Raw genomic sequence first — 17,497 nt, 5'->3', positions numbered from 1 at the left:
TTCCTTAAGTGCCTGCTAGCCAACTGCTAGCAGTGAGCAATGAGACTTCTAAACTACTGTGAAAATTGTATACTTATTTATAGTGGAAAAAAATATTTACACCTTTATCAGTCTACAGATTACAGCAAGGTGTCAAAATTTTAGTTCCCAGCCAAGTGTTTTGTCTCCAAGAGGCTGTATGGCTTTCTGTCTAAGCTGTTCTAAATCAACGAGGACCAAAAAAAGAAGATGTCAACATTTTCGAAAGATGTCGGCGGGACAGAACGAAAACATTGCTTTTCTCACACATTTTCAGCTTTAATAAATTGAACTGCCTCTAAGTTACTTACAGCGCGACGAAAATTGGAATCTCTACTATTCAAAATCTCAAACTTATTACTTTAGGTTGATCATCATCTTTCATTTTGTCTTATGAAATGTCGAAAGCGGAATCTACATCTCGAAGCGGCACCGATGGCTTGAATGTGGATTTTATGCGTTCACTAGTCAAACAGTACTCAGAACTGGTAAATATACAATGATTTTCTTACATTAATATCACTACAGTTCGTAGTAAAGCTGGCTGTAGTATTGTGAGGTTACAATAACATTGTTTTCATTTGACATTGTTTATTTATTTATCCTTTTACCTTATGGCAGGTATCCAAAGTGTTTTTCTTCTATTTTCATTCTCTTACTTCTTATTTATTCAAGAATATTTTACGTAAATAAAAGCGATTATAACCTATTTTAAGGGCCTATGGACTAGTGCGCTGTTTTGGGCGGATGCAGCGGCGGCTGCGGGCAGCGGATCGGGCACTGCAAGCGGGGATGACGTGTGGCTACTTGCCAGTGCCATGTTGGCTCGGGGGGAGTACCATCGGGCCGCTTATGCTGTCACATCTAGAGGCTTGCATAAGTAATGTTTTCAATATTACAAAAGCTTTATCATTGTTGAGCCATTAAAACTTCTAGTTAGACCTTTTTAACTAGGGCCTTAGGTGGATTCATCATCATCATTTCAGCCATTAATCACCCACTGCTGAGCATAGGCCTCCCTTTGTGTACCACTTATCCCGGTCCTGCGCTAATCTTATCCAGAAGTGGATTATTATTGGTAATGGGTAATTTTGGATGTTAAAAATTAAAAATACAATGACTTAGTCACCTTTTTATACTAACTAAAACTTTATCCAAGACACCTGTAAATTGGAAACAGAATTGAGAATCCTTGATCTAAATATAGAGATATATTAATTTACTTTATTGTAAAAAAATATATACTTTCTAATCCTTCTATTAACAAAATTACACATGCAGTAAACATAATTTAAGTTACAGAAATCAAATCCTATAAAAGATTCTGTACTTTAGAATTTGATATAAAAAATGAACTTGATTATTACAATAGCCTATTTAAATTATTTTTGTGAATTATTTTGCTATTTAACTAGCAGCAGAATTTTTGTAATACAAAGTATGCTTGTCTGCTAATCACAACTTTTCTTACCTAATGACAGACAACACCTGCTATGCCTGGGTGTGGCAATGCGCGCTTATCTTGCGGCTCAAGAGGCAGCTACAGCGCTGGCGTTATTTGAAGAAAGTGACCCGGCATTGCTGGAGCCCAGGAGTGACCAAACACACAATGTGAGCTCTTTACTAAGACAAATCTGAGGTTATAAAGAATACCAAATGGAAAACAATCACCTGCTCCGGCTATTTATTTAAGCATTTTGTTAATGATATCCATACTAATATTATAAATGAGAAAGTGTGTGTCTGTTTGTTTGTCCATCTTTCACGGCCAAACGGAGCGACGAATTGACGTGATTTTTTAAGTGAAGATAGTTCAAGTGATGGAGAGTGACATAGGTTCCTTCTCACTTCCCTAAAATGGGGAGTGGAAGTTTATATGGAGTATCCAACAATTTTCGAATTTATCGCGAGCGAAGCCGCGGACAAAAGCTAGATTATAATATTTTGAGTCATAGTATTCTCTGTAAGTTATAGCATTCACCTGATTCATAGTAGTATTCTTCAAACTGTATTTCGTAGAGTGTATTGACAAATTTTGGATTCTGTGACAAAACTTCTACATTATTAACTTGTTTTCTCGTGACATTTACTTTCCATGGCTACAATCCTGGTGCTTGTGAGCATTGTTAGAGATTTTAACCATGCATTTCTGAGGCCAAAAAAAAAAGAAAAACACGAGGAAATTTTGACAAAAAAAAATATTTTTTTTGTAATTTTTTTTCTACTATTTTTGAATGTCTTTTTACATAAAAAGTAAATGTTATTCATGTGAGTCATGACACTAGCACTTAAAATGAGTATTGTCGTTGTTTTTGTTCTAAAAACCTCGTTTTTGAAAGGTTTTACTTCTCACTTTTTGACATCTATCAATGAGGATAGTGAGACTATTCTCCATAAAGGCATCAACGTCGTTAAAAAAGCCTATTGTACTGAGTAACAATATATTTTTTTTCAATCTAGCCCTCGCCTCTGCGCTTGCCTTAACCGGCCGGCCAGAGTGGATTCGCAAGAGCGGGACCTATGCTCCAGGTTGGAAGTGTAAAATGTCATAACGCCGGCGGCCTGCTGAATGGAACACCAGGAACCAAGCTACCGCAGACTCACCTCTCGACAACCTTTTAGCCACTCTCAAGTGTTGCTCTGTTGTCGCACCGTGCGTGCGGCCGTTTTGCAGGGCCCACTCAATGAGTTGGCGAGTCACCGCCTGCCTTTTACAATTGTGAGACTAATTGTCACGGCAGGTGTCCGATAGTCTCCTCCCATAGCCCTTTAACCAGTTCATCCAACTTTCAAAACAATAACCCATGACCTTAGCTCCCATCGCAGCACAAAAGTGCTGCACTGCAATAGTCTTTGCACCTGGCGGGGACCATCTCCGGTTGTATCATATTGTGCGCTCGGGGATGGTATCCGCCACGTGTATCCCTTGCCTTTAGATTAAAATGTCTAAAAGGGCCTCTGTGCTGTTGGCTTCGGCCCCACGCATGCCTCCCAAAGGTCCGGGACCCCATGGTCCCGAGATATGGAAAAGACAGACAAATAATAATAATATATGACATTATTGTTTCAAAACGAGATCAGAAATATGCTACTAAAATCTCTCGCAATGCTCACGAGCACCGTGTATATAGTTACACTTGTCACAGAGGCTGCACTTTATCAAAGTCAAAGTATAAACTATATTTGTTCCACAGCGTGCATTAGCAGGCGTGCTAGTATCCCAAGCACGTGCTCTGTCCTCACTAGAGCGGCGAGACGCGGCGTCAGCGGCGCTCTGTAGCGCGCTCCGAGCCGACTGTGCATGCGTGGAAGCCCTCGCGCTGTTACATCGACAGACACCACTGACACACAAACAAGGTGAGGAGATAGTGTATTTGGTTGTGCTGTAAACTAGTTGTTTCCTAGTGTGCAGCAGGCGTGCTAGTATCACAAGCCCGTGCTCCCCACCCCCCCCCCCCCTGCCCTGTCTTCTCTCGAGCGGCGAGACACGGCGTCAGCGGCGCACTGTAGCGACTTTACATGCATGCGTGAAAGCCCGCGCTGTTACACCGTCAGACACCACTCGCACACAAACAGGGTGAAACGAGAAAGAATATAGAGATATAGTTACTTGGTTGTTCTGAAAACTATTGTTCTGCGAGCTGTAGAATTCAGTTCTTTGTTGGACGAAATAAATTGATGTATTTTGTAAAAAATGCCAAAGTTGACTAAAATTTCCTATTTAGCTTTTCATCATTGCAGGACCTCCTCAAGTGCATTGAGTTGAGATCTTTCAATCTCATTTTCAACAGAACAGAATAACAATTAATTGAATTATCCAACCTGCTCACAAAAAAATACGTTGGTCAGTTTTTGGGTCGCCAAGAAAAGAGCCGCCAGACAGTATGTTACGCAATAATATTTTTGCATTCGAAATAGATTCGCTTCACTGGCTCTTCTAATTACGTCTGTCTGTCGTCAATTCAAAACATTTTTATTTTTGTTGACAGAAATCGAGTTGTTAGACTCGCTACCAATCAGCAGTCAGCTGGGCGCGGCAGAAGGGGCTTTGCTGCGTGCCGCGTACCGAGATCGTGTTTACCGACACTCCACGCCTCCGCTAGACACCAATGACCCCGTATGTACCTAATAAATAAATACCTAATAATTGCAGGTACTCAGACAACGATATATATAATATAAAAATACTTACATACATAGAAAACATCCATGACTCAGGAACAAGTATCTGCGCTCATCACACAAATAAATGCCCTTACCGGGATTCGAACCTGGGACCGTAATGTTGTCTTTTTTTACGGCTAGGCATGTTCCTTTTTAACTACGTTAGGACAGGGGCCAATTAACACGTTCACAGATGGCTAGTGATGTCATGTCATAGACCAAAGGTAACAAATGACTACGCATATGTTATTGCATACGTGTCTACGAATGTGTTAACCTGCAGTTCGCGAACCGGATGTGGTTCTCTCCATGGTGAAATTTATCTTCTATCTAGAGAGATACTAGGTATTTTTTTAAGGAAAAAATATTACAATGTTCTTATGAACGTCAATTAAAACTACAATGGCTCTAATCCTACTCGGATCGGATGGATCTCCTCCTTTAATGTAGGAGGTTATGGTCAAATTTAAAAGTCCACTATGGGACCAGCAAGATTTTGGATTAACATTTAAATACTATCACCAAAAATGGTGCTTATACATTCACCAGACTGATATAGGGTGCATTGGGGTAATTTCAAAAGTCATATAAAAATCACCATTATTTCCATCATATCAAGATTCCCCTTTCAAAATTACCCGGGTATTCTTGTATTTCGAAATTACCCCAATGCACCCTACCTCATTGTATATTGCAATTGAATTTTCAAAAAGTTTTGCCGTCCTTTGCACTTTTGCAGTAGGAAAACTTTTCATATCGGCAGCATATCTATGTTCAGAAAATAATCAATTCTTCGTCCCACCAGGTATCATCGTCAACAGAAGTGGTCCGCGCGCGTACAGCCGAGGCCGCCGCGTCGCACGCGCGTCGTTTAGCCGCCTCCTGTGACTGGGCTGGAGCCCTAAAGGCCCTAGACGCTGTGGACCCTTGGTGTGCGGCACCCGTTAGGGCTGCGTGTTTAGTAGAGTTGAAGAAGAGTGCGGAGTTATTTGCGTTCGCACATACGTTGGTGGATGCGTATCCTAACTCTTGGACTTCGTGGTTCGCTGTGGGATGCTACTATTACTTAATAGGTATGTTTTTTGATATAATTTGACCATTATTCTCTACTTAATTTGTGAGACTTAAAACCCTAAAGGCCCTCGACGGAATTCGGAAGCCTTATTGTGCGGCACCTGTTACGACTGCGTGTCTAGTATAAAGAAAAGTTCGGAGTTATTTGCGTTCGCACGTCTGCTTTTCTATTCTATTTAATCTTCTGTGAGACTTTATTAGAGTCCTAAAGACCTCCAACGATGTAGATCCTTGGATCCATTAATGAACTGAAACTAATTGGAAAACGTACATTTTCAGGAAAGAACGAGTTAGCGCGGCGATACCTAAGCAAAGCGAAGAGCTTAGAGCCTGGCGCTGGCTGCGCTTGGCTCGCGCAAGGACACAGCTTCGCGGCCGATAACGAGCACGACCAAGCCATGGCGGCTTATTTCAAGGTATCTTCATTCTGAAATAAAACTATGGAAACTGATTAAATCGCGTATAATGAATTTAAAATACATCCGTGTATCTCATCGTCATCGTCTTCGTGTGTATAAATGTATCTTCATTCTTTTTCATCACACCCGCACTTTAAATGTGCTATTGCACGCAGGCGGAGCGTGAGTTATAGAAAAATCATTCTCCCAAGGGAATAACGAAATTTCTTGTACCATATGTAACTTTTTTACATCTATTCTCATATTTTTTACATTGCGAGTGTGATGAAAAACATTGTATGTAACTCGGGGAGTATGAATAATTATGAATATTACAAACTCGAGTCTTTAAATCGCTCCGGCAAGCCGTCGCGATTTAACTTACTCTCGTTAGTAATATTCAACTTCCTCCCCTTGTTGCACAATGTACTATTACCACAGTATATTAAAGAGAACTATCGTACAGTATGGCCAATAGACGAGACGACTAAAATAAACTAATTAGTCCGTCAGTTAGATTATCAAAGAATATTAGACAAGTATCTTTTCTTTTTACGAAAACGAAAAATGACGACGGTACAATGCGTTGAAGTTTCGCGTGACGTCACGCCTAGGTACAATTTTTACTTAGAAGTGACGTCACGAGCCCCCACTCCGAAACTTTGATGCTTTATATCTTTGTATTTTTTTCATTAATTAGAAAAAGCGAAAAATATGTGTTCACGTCACATTTTTTTATGCCCCCACTCCAGAAACTTTGATGCTTTATATCTTTGTATTTTTTCATTAATTAGAAAAAGCGAAAAAATATGTGTTCAGTATTTTTGGACTATCTAACTGACGGACTAAACAGAATGCCATTTTTTTATGTAATCGTCATCCCTATTGGCCACTCTGCCTCCCGCTAAAGTGCCGCGCACCCGCTCTCGGTAACCTCACAGTCACCGCCTGTCAAAGATGTCACGGCAGATACCCTCATTTTTGGTCTACGTGACATATCACTAAGATATGATGGCTTTGATCGACTTAGTTATTAGTGTGACTATTGACTACTTAAAAACACAAATCATAATAGTTTTTTTTTTCAAAAAATTGGCAGGTGAAAGATTTTATCAATTATTTATGTGATTAATATAAAATATTTAAGTAACCAGGCAGGCAATCATGGGCGCGTGATAAATGAGATAATAGCAGGCCGTCCCTTTCGCACTATTTGTAAGCCTGCTGTTTTATCGTTTATCGCGTGACCATGATTGCCTGCCAGCCAGCGTATCATGCTTCCAATTTTATCACTTATCCACGTGGATAAGACATCTGTCACTCTCACACTGACATGCTTGCCAAAGAGTGACGGATGCTTTATCCACGTGGATAAGTGATAAAATTGGAAGCACCGCCGGCTGCTGTACTCACGTTATTTTATCGCGCCTCAGGCATGAGTGCTCGAGTCGGCTAGAGGACGGGTATCCCAAATGACTCGAAACATATCGCAACAGTCGCGATAAAATAGCGTGAGTACAGCCGGTTATTTAAATAGTTGAATATGTCTCACGAAAATTTAACGTCTATAATATACAATATGTTGGAATTTTCCAGGCTAGTCAACTGATGGCAGGCAGCCACCTACCGCCGTTGTACGTAGGCGTGGAGTGTGCCCTGTTGAATAACTTCACCATGTGCGAGCGGTTTCTACTGCGTGCTGCAACTCTACATTCCAGTATAGAGGTAAACTGTATTAGTATTCAGGTCGAAACAAACTTATTTCAAAATCTCATATTAGATACCACACAGGTAACAAGCAAACTGTCGATAATAAGTACTCACCGTTGCCTATGAACGCCTGCTATTTCAGAGATGTTACAATGCGTGGGTTGCGTTGTAGAACCCTATACAGTAGGACCTCAGGAAATCCTTGTCAGGGAACTCGTTTCAGATCCGGAGCGTCCGCGCATCTACGTATTTTTCACAGAGCCGAAATATGTAATACATTTTTCCCCTCACTAGCTCGGAAACACGTGTTTTGTCCTTTAATACCAGCGGGTAAAAACGCATTTTATCCACTAGTGGGTAAAGTAATTTGACCTTAAATAAAGTCAAATTATCTGCTTTAAAATTGATAAAAGTAGGTGAATCTAGTAATAAAGATGATTTTCATGTGCTCCCTACCCCTTCATGGATACTGATTGTATGTATGTATGCAGTGATATTTTCCTCCTGTGGAACATTTTTTTTGCGTTGTAGTTTCCTCGCTATAGCGAGGGGAAAAGTTTTGTGTTACACACGGGTTCAACTATAGAATCCTTTCACTTGCTCGTTTTTCAATTCTACATTCGGCGTTAAAATACAACTTTGCCCCCTTGTATAACAAATAACTATTATATATTTTTTAGACGGGCGAAGAAGAGGGTTGGGACACAATAGCCCGCGTAGTCAAGGAGCCTCACGTAGCTCACGAAGCAGGGGCCGCTGCCTTCGCGGCGGGACAACCGCGAGCGGCTAAAGAGCTGTGGCTAGCGGCGTTGCAAGCCGCGCCGGAGGTACGGAATGAGGTAAGAAACAAAGAGGTTTGATATACTATAGCTGAGAGTCTCATGTAGCTCACAAGACAGGGACCACTGCCTTCACAACCGCGAGCGGCTAAAGAGCTGTGGCTAGCGGCGGGTTAAACGAGGTAGCAAAGAGCTATAGCTAAGAGTCTGTAGCTCAGGCGGCGTTGAAACCGCGAGCGGCTAAAGAATTGTCGCTAGTGGCATTGCAAGCTGCGCCGGAAGTAAGGATGTGAGAAAAAGTCGTATCAAAGTGTGATAAATCGTGATATTCACCTAAAAAAGTTATATCTGATGAGGAGGCACATTGACATTTTATACCGCCAGGCGGCGCCTGTGAAAGTGTCTAGGCATGCCACTGTCATTTTTATGTGAGATATGATAGAGAAAAATATCTTCTTTTCGCTCTCACGTATGAAATTCTTTATCTGTGCAATGGACTAATAAGGTGGCGCCATCTGTTAACCTTTGAGTGTGTCTCCTCATTACTTTGTGTATTTCGACATTTGGTACAGTCGATTACAAAGAGATGTATCCACTTTTTCACCGTTGCATTGTAATAAGGTGAATAAGTGGATACATCTCTTTGTAGTCGACTGTACATAATCTGGAATTTTATCTGTTTTCACCTGTCAATTAAATATCCTATTGTAATAAAATGTTTACCCGTATGTTACCCGTGCGGTGACGGGTTAAGAATTTCACCATTTCTTTCTCCCCGGGGGTGTCGTAGCGGGCGACTGTGGGGTGTGGGTTAAATCGCGGCGCAGGCGAGAGGCCGGCAACCTGTCACTGCAATGTCACAGTTTCGTTTTCTTTCAACCTTATTTGCCAAGAGGGGCACTGTAAGTTTAGCAGTTTCATGCGCTCGGCCTACCCCTTTAAGGGAAACGGGCGAATTGTATCGTATGTAATAAAATGTTGTGTTATTTCAGAGCGAGAAGTTGCACCCGCGCTGGGCGGCGACGCTGGACGCGCTCGGGCACGCGTGCCGCAAGCTCGGGCAGCTGCCCGAGGCGCTGGCGTGGCACGAGCGCGCGCTCGCGCTGCGCCCCGCGCGCGCCGCCACCTACGCCGCCCGGGGGCTGTGTCTCGCCTTGATGGGCAGGGAGAGAGACGCCGCTGACGCTTTACATGCGGCGCTGAGTAGGGATCCGGATGATGTGGTGTCGCTGGCACTGTTGGATGCTATAGTGGACCGACTGGATGCTGCGTTAACAGGTAAATTAATTTTAACAATCGTCTGGCAAAAATGAGCGTTTGTTTTGCAGCCCGCGCGCGCCGTTACATACGCTGCGAGAAGACTGCGTGGCGTTAATGAAGAGGGAGAGAGATGCGGCTGATGCGTTGCGTGCGACGTTGAGTAGAGATCCGGATGATGTGGTGTCATTAGCGGGCTACCTAATGATTCTTCTACAATTTTTTTGCCGAATATTGATTGATTCGCCGAATGCCATTAAGCCGAATAATCAAACTATCGCTGTCACTTTTGGTCGAATAACGTTACGTAAATCTTGATTTGCATACAGTTCAGTTCGCTTCTGTGCAAATTATCCAAACTATTATTGGACATTTTTCATTTAGCAAAGTAATATTTTCGTTTAGGCCACGTTTAGTCGAATAACGTTTCACATTTTATACATTTTTAAAATATTTTCGAATGAATGAATTATCGCTGTTGTAAAAAAAATACGCACTTAATAAGCATTTTTTTCTTAAACAATGTACATATAATGTGAAATTCTTTTCGAACAGAAAAGTGCTAATTTCCGAATGGGAGTACTAAAAATTTTAAAAGTAAAAATTTGGTGAGTTGAAAACAGCAATACATAATTTACTAAAGTTAATCCTTAGAATCAGAACATGATGATTAATATAAATAAGTAAATGAAATAAATGTGAGTGACTCTTACAAACGATCTAACAACTAGATTTTTGAATCCGCAGAACACTTTGTACGCAAGTTCCAGCCAAGTCACAAAAAAAAATACCAAATGAACACCCGACCTATTGTGTTTCGACCAATTTTTTGTCGGCCAATTTTTACAATTACTAAATGATTATTCGTCGAAAAGTAAATCGTCGTATCAAATTTCTGTTTACCGACTCCGTTTACGAACGAATATTATGCGAAATGAGAATCTTTCAATCGTTATTCGGCCAAAAAAGACGTCGGCGAATCGTTGTCGGCGTACCGAAAATCGGCGTATTTTATTTCGGAAGAGAGAGTAGCAGCTCAAATTAAAATATCTCAATTCAACCTTATGCTTGTAAGTCCTGACTTACTTGTACCGCTTGTACGAGTACAAATTATGTTCGAGTTTTGAACTGTTATAGAAATAAAAGAAAGTTCTAAATTCAATTAAGAGCGCTATGACAAAAAAGGCGATATATTGTAAAATGCACAATATTTATCGACAAAATTGTACACTTTACTCATACTAAAAGACAGTGAAAGTACTTGTTTCAGTTAGAACATCTTATTAACTGTCGGTTAAATAAAAAACATATGAAAAAAAAAGCTTTTTCAATTAGTAATGATTGTTTTTCTGATGCTCGTTTAGGAAAAACCGCGTGAAGCACAGAATTCGGAGCTCTTATTATGTACAATTTGATAAGATCACTCTCATAAATGAGGTAAATTTAAGTTCCAAATATCTTGTACTTAAGGCCCATTAAACAATATTTATCATTTAATCCTTTGAAATTGAGAAATTGAAAGTAAAACGAACTCAATTTTGTCTTGAAAATACATCGAAACAAGTGATCATTTCTCCGAAAATCTACATGTTATCGAAGTTATTTTAGTATATAAATAATCTGCACAATGTGCTTAAACTGCTGTTATCCATTTGTCGTTATAATATTTTATCATGATTTTTTGCCAATTTTTTGAAAACTAGCCTTCCTGTCGCTATTTTACCGGCGACGGACGCCTGCGATTTCAGTGCCGCGCCGGAGCTCGAGCAGGTAAGACGTATGTCGCTTTGGTCTCCGAGTTTTCATCGCAAACGTCGAGAATATTTATTGTTGTGTGGGTCGGACGCCTTGTTTCTACACGGGCTATCCTCGCATTGTGTGTGTGTAAACAGCGACCAACGAATTTGATCCTAGACCCGTAAATATTTGCTTTTGTAATACTTTGTTATGTTTGAATGTTAAAGTATTACAACGTTGTGATGATAAAAATGTGAAAATTACAATACGGTCAAGATGATAAGACACATCAAGATGGTACTCGGGATCTGATGATGGAGCCAGAAGGTGGTCACCAGTACCAGTGAACCATGTAAGTAAACGACTTCGTGTTTAGGCTCGTTGGGTTCGTCTCAACAAGACCTTTGACAAGAGGTGGTACTCAGGGTCTGATGATGGAGCCAGATGGTGGTCACCAGTACCAATGAACCATATAACTAAACCCAGAGATGGGGAAATCGTAATCGATTCCGGATTACACGATTACTTGATTTTACTTTGTAATCTGACACTACTGGGTGTCAGATTACTTGTAATGTAATCAAGTGAAACGGTAAATTACCATTACATGTAAAGGAATCACTAATCATCTATACAATCATTACTATTACCAATAATTCGGAATCATAGTCGATTCAAAATAACTGAAATTATTGACTTGATTACTTTCAGATTACGAATATGTAGTACCTCAGATGACTGTCACTTTGACACAAAAGTCATCATGGGTGTCGTAAAATAGGTTTTAGGGGTGCTGATTCCAAAATTAATGACCAATGTGGAATCTGACATTGCTGACTGTCACTTTGACACAAAAGTCGTCATGGGTGTCGTAAAATATGTTTTAGGGGGTGCTGATTCCAAAATTAATGACCAATGTTCAATCTGACATTGCTGACTGTCACTCTGACACAAAAGTCGTCATGGGTGTCGTAAAATAGGTTTTAGGGGTGCTGATTCCAAAATTAATGACCAATTTGGAATCTGACATTGCTGACTGTCACTTTGACACAAAAGTCGTCATGGGTGTCGTAAAATAGGTTTTAGGGGGTGCTGATTCCAAAATTAATGACCAATGTTCAATCTGACATTGCTGACTGTCACTCTGACACAAAAGTCGTCATGGGTGTCGTAAAATAGGTTTTAGGGGTGCTGATTCCAAAATTAATGACCAATGTGGAATCTGACATTGCTGACTGTCACTTTGACACAAAAGTCGTCATGGGTGTCGTAAAATAGGTTTTAGGGGGTGCTGATTCCAAAATTAATGACCAATGTTCAATCTGACATTGCTGACTGTCACTCTGACACAAAAGTCGTCATGGGTGTCGTAAAATAGGTTTTAGGGGTGCTGATTACAAAATGAATGACCAATGTGGAATCTGACATTGCTGACTGTCACTTTGACACAAAAGTCGTCATGGGTGTCGTAAAATAGGTTTTAGGGGTGCTGATTCCAAAATTAATGACCAATGTGGAATCTGACATTGCTGACTGTCACTTTGACACAAAAGTCGTCATGGGTGTCGTAAAATAGGTTTTAGGGGTGCTGATTCCAAAATTAATGACCAATGTTCAATCTGACATTGCTGACTGTCACTTTGACACAAAAGTCGTCATGGGTGTCGTAAAATAGGTTTTAGGGGTGCTGATTCCAAAATTAATGACCAATTTGGAATCTGACATTGCTGACTGTCACTTTGACACAAAAGTCGTCATGGGTGTCGTAAAATAGGTTTTAGGGGTTTTAGGGGTGCTGATTCCAAAATTAATGACCAATGTTCAATCTGACATTTCTGACTGTCACTTTGACACAAAAGTCGTCATGGGTGTCGTAAAATAGGTTTTAGGGGTGCTGATTCCAAAATTAGTGACCAATTTGGAATCTGACATTGCTGACTGTCACTTTGACACAAAAGTCGTCATGGGTGTCGTCAAATAGGTATCCGGAGGTGTTTGAAAACTAATGACCAATTTGGAATCTGACACTGTTGACTGTCACTTTGACACAAAAGTGATCATGGGTGTCTTCAAATAGGTTTTCATGGGTACTGATCTCAATATTAATGATCAATTTGGAATCTGACATTGCTGACTGTCACTTTGACATAAAAGTCGTTATGGGTGTCGTCAAATAGGTTTCCAGGGGTACTGTGCAATGTCAGGTTCCAAATCGGTCATTACTTTTTAAATCATTTCATTAATTTTGGAATCAGTACCCCTAAAAACTATTTGACTACACCCATGATTCCTTTTGTGTCAAAATGACAATTAGCACTGTGAGATTCCAAAATAGTCGTTAATTTTGGAATCAGCACCCCGGAAACCTTTTTGACGACACCCATGACGACTTTTGTGTCAAAGTGACAGTCAGCAATGTCAAGATTCCAAATCGGTCATTAATTTTCAAATCAGCACCTCCGGAAACCTATTTGACGACACCCATGATGACTTTTGTGTCAAAGTGACAGTCAGCAATGTTAGATTCCACATTGGTCATTATTTTTGGAATCAGCACCCCTAAAACCTATTTTACGACACCCATGATGACTTTTGTGTCAAAGTGGCAGTCAGCAATGTTAGATTCCACATTGGTCATTATTTTTGGAATCAGCACCCCCTAAAACCAATTTTACGACACCCATGACGACTTTTGTGTCAAAGTGACAGTCAGCAATGTCAGATTCCACATTGTTCATTAATTTTGGAATCAGCACCCCCGCAAACCTATTTGACGACACCCATGACGACTTTTGTGTCAAAGTGACAGTCAGCAATGTCAGATTCCACATTGGTCATTAATTTTGGAATCAGCACCCCCTAAAACCAATTTTACGACACCCATGACGACTTTTGTGTCAAAGTGACAGTCAGCAATGTCAGATTCCACATTGTTCATTAATTTTGGAATCAGCACCCCCGCAAACCTATTTGACGACACCCATGACGACTTTTGTGTCAAAGTGACAGTCAGCAATGTCAGATTCCACATTGGTCATTAATTTTGGAATCAGCACCCCCTAAAACCTATTTTACGACACCCATGACGACTTTTGTGTCAAAGTGACAGTCAGCAATGTCAGATTCCACATTGTTCATTAATTTTGGAATCAGCACCCCCGCAAACCTATTTGACGACACCCATGACGACTTTTGTGTCAAAGTGACAGTCAGCAATGTCAGATTCCACATTGGTCATTAATTTTGGAATCAGCACCCCCTAAAACCAATTTTACGACACCCATGACGACTTTTGTGTCAAAGTGACAGTCAGCAATGTCAGATTCCACATTGTTCATTAATTTTGGAATCAGCACCCCCGCAAACCTATTTGACGACACCCATGACGACTTTTGTGTCAAAGTGACAGTCAGCAATGTCAGATTCCACATTGGTCATTAATTTTGGAATCAGCACCCCTAAAACCTATTTTACGACACCCATGATGACTTTTGTGTCAAAGTGACAGTCAGCAATGTCAGATTCCAAATCGGTCATTAATTTTTAAATCAGCACACCCGAAAACCTATACTCGTGGTATATGCACTTGAAATGTGAAAGTGAAAATGCTAGAATGACATGTAAACCACGAAGTTGTATAGTCATATTGTTCATTGGTATTGGTGACCACCATCTGGCTCCATCATCAGACCCTGAGCACCATCTTGAAGTAATTAGAATTGTATTTGTCTTATTTTATCATCATATTAATATATACTTTACTCTAATACTTATCATATAACAAAAGCAAATATTTGGGATGGGATCTACTTTTATAATTATTACTTTAATTTTTTAAATAAATTTTAACATAATTGATATTATTTCGCGCTATATTCTCGTATTTTCGTACAAAATAATGTTTATTAGAAACCAAAAGTTTATATCGAGATAGTAGATTGTGGTTGTTATCAAAATTCCATAGAAAGGATCAAGATTGTTTTGTCCATTATTGTAGTGCGAGCGAGTGATAAGACGTGCTAGAAAGGGTCGGCATATTGGGCTCGCGCGGCGGGTAAAATACCTAATTTCGCCCGACGCCGAAATGTTATAACGCTCTTAAGTGTATCGTTATTATATTACGTGAGTACATCCGTTTATTTAAATATAACAGATAATATAACGAGTTTCATTGTGTAACTTACTATATAAAGATGGAGGTGACCACATAGTAAATCGTTTATTTACTATTCATAATCATGTCGTTGACTCCTGCACAAAATGCACCATAACGTAACGAACTCTGTTTGTTATCTGATTTACCGTGTGTAAATATTAAAAATGTGTAAGTATTAAGCCTACCTACAAGATAATAAAGCTTGTAAAACAAAAGTTGGCGTTTTTTTTTAATTAATTATAATTTATCAAAATTAATATACCTTCGTCCTGCCCACCTTACAAAATTAGAGCCATTAAATTTAAACCAAATTCTTTATGAATTGGGTATATTCTCCTTTGTATCACGTTTTCAGTAAAAATTGTTTATTTTCAGTGTAATTAGTGTAACCTTAGCCTATCTAGGCTTTTAATTACTTGCAAAAAATAGAATGTGTTTTAGGAAATTACGAAGCACATTCGGCAGGATAAGATTATGTTATTCAATTGATAGCGCACTATATTCGGCTAGGAATAGGTAAACTAGTGTAATGTAGGGCCGATACACACTGCAAGCAAGTTGCAGTTGGGTTAGTCTGTATATTCTAGTTAATAGTGTAACCAAGATTTATAGAAAAAGATTGCCTAACAGGACTTCGATAACTTCTCACAGTCAAGTGCTCCTACTTTGCCCACCATTCCTTTGCAGTGTCTTAACAATTGGGAGATAGCATTCGAGATAACATGACGTTTTGTTTTTTATCACGCAGAAACGTCTGCGAGCGTTATTATTACATAGTTAATAGTTATTTGTTTCAGGCACTGGTCCCACCGCGAGCTAGCAAGCTATGAGCTATCGGCTATAAAAACGAACAAAAGATAAGCACTCCCGTGTAAATAAAAGAGACACGGCGATGTTTATAGTTACTCGCCCAGCGGTGAGCTATCAAAATCGCCGTGTCTCTTTTATTTGCACGGGAGTGCTTATTTTTTTTTTCGTTTTTATAGCCGATAGCTCATAGCTTACTAGCTCGCGGTGGGATCAGTGCCTTACAAGGGGGCAAAGTTTGTTGTTTAACCGCACGTGCCAATATTGGTACCCGAGCAAGCGAAAAATTCCAATATTCGAAAGATACCGCAAGCGTAGCGAGTGGTTCAAAAAGTGGAATCTTGAGCGTTGCGAGGGTTTCAAGGAACGAAGGTTAAACAAAATTTGCCACAGAGTGAAACAAACATTTTCATAACACCAACAACATACTGACTGACTATAAACATCAAACTAAATCAAACCCATTAATTTATTGAATATTTATGATTCAAAATCCTCATTTATAGGTAAAATCTACCAGTCAGCTTAAGACATATTGCTATCTGTTTTCGAATAGCAAAGAAAGCCTTTACCAGTTGGTCTGGTGAAAAATATTTTAAAATTATACCACTGTTTTCACATTATCCGATCCGATATCGGATGTATGGGAAATCTCTCAGGAGAAGAATATTCTACATAGTAAAATGAGAACGTTCTGGAGAACGGCACAACTCTACACGTGAAAAAATCATTGAAGTAAGACTTTTTCCTGGAAGGTCAATGACACCTACGTCCATTATTTAAATAGTTTATTTGCAATAACAGTTTAATTGTATATTTTAAAAATCAAATAAGCAAAGTTAAAATCAACATTTTCATGATTCGACGATCTAAAACACTATAAAAATTCCAAATTCGACCGAATATTTGCAGGCCCTTTAAAATTTTAAAACTGGGCTACAGGCACATTAAAAACAGTAAAATCCTACGTCTAATAGGCACTGTATGTAAAATTGTCTAAGGAACATTCCTAAAGGCGTATTGGCATTAGATTACATAGAAAAATCTAACAAAATAATCAACTGTAAATAAATACATAATATGTAACTTCTGCGTGGCTGGACTTTCAACTATTTCACTAAAGCTTTATAGTTGAAACTTCAGCCGAAAAAGAAATGTAGCCGATTTGTATGTATACTAAAAATATCCAAAATACCCCTACATTACCCCTAAAACTTTCGAGCGAAAGTATACATCGTCTCCATGGTTGCAATTGCCCCCCTTTAGCTAATATTCGCATTTCTAAATTATAGCAATAGGTAAACTGACAATGAAATTTTAACATACCATGTGACAACATTTATAAATAATACAAATAAATGAATAATTTGAATATCGGCTACACTTCAAAATGATTA

At 39.5% G+C, this 17,497-nt stretch overlaps 1 protein-coding gene across 1 annotated transcript; it reads left to right on the top strand.

The window, feature by feature from the left end:
• The first annotated feature begins 205 nt into the window (after positions 1-205).
• On the top strand, positions 206-9,966 carry LOC125234876 (cell division cycle protein 16 homolog). The gene is made up of 11 exons (XM_048141298.1): positions 206-506; positions 735-898; positions 1,500-1,629; positions 3,213-3,375; positions 4,008-4,135; positions 4,988-5,255; positions 5,536-5,672; positions 7,251-7,379; positions 8,045-8,203; positions 9,136-9,421; positions 9,956-9,966. Exons 1-11 carry the CDS (start codon positions 417-419, stop codon positions 9,964-9,966), a joined length of 1,665 nt encoding a protein of 554 aa, XP_047997255.1. The 5' UTR covers positions 206-416.
• Positions 9,967-17,497: the final 7,531 nt, after the last annotated feature.

Source organism: Leguminivora glycinivorella, chromosome 2 (genome assembly GCF_023078275.1).
Source record: "Leguminivora glycinivorella isolate SPB_JAAS2020 chromosome 2, LegGlyc_1.1, whole genome shotgun sequence".
Classification (NCBI taxonomy): Eukaryota; Metazoa; Arthropoda; class Insecta; order Lepidoptera; family Tortricidae; genus Leguminivora; species Leguminivora glycinivorella.
The sequence above is the reverse complement of the archived record's forward strand: the minus strand, read 5'-3'. Positions and strand labels throughout refer to the sequence as shown.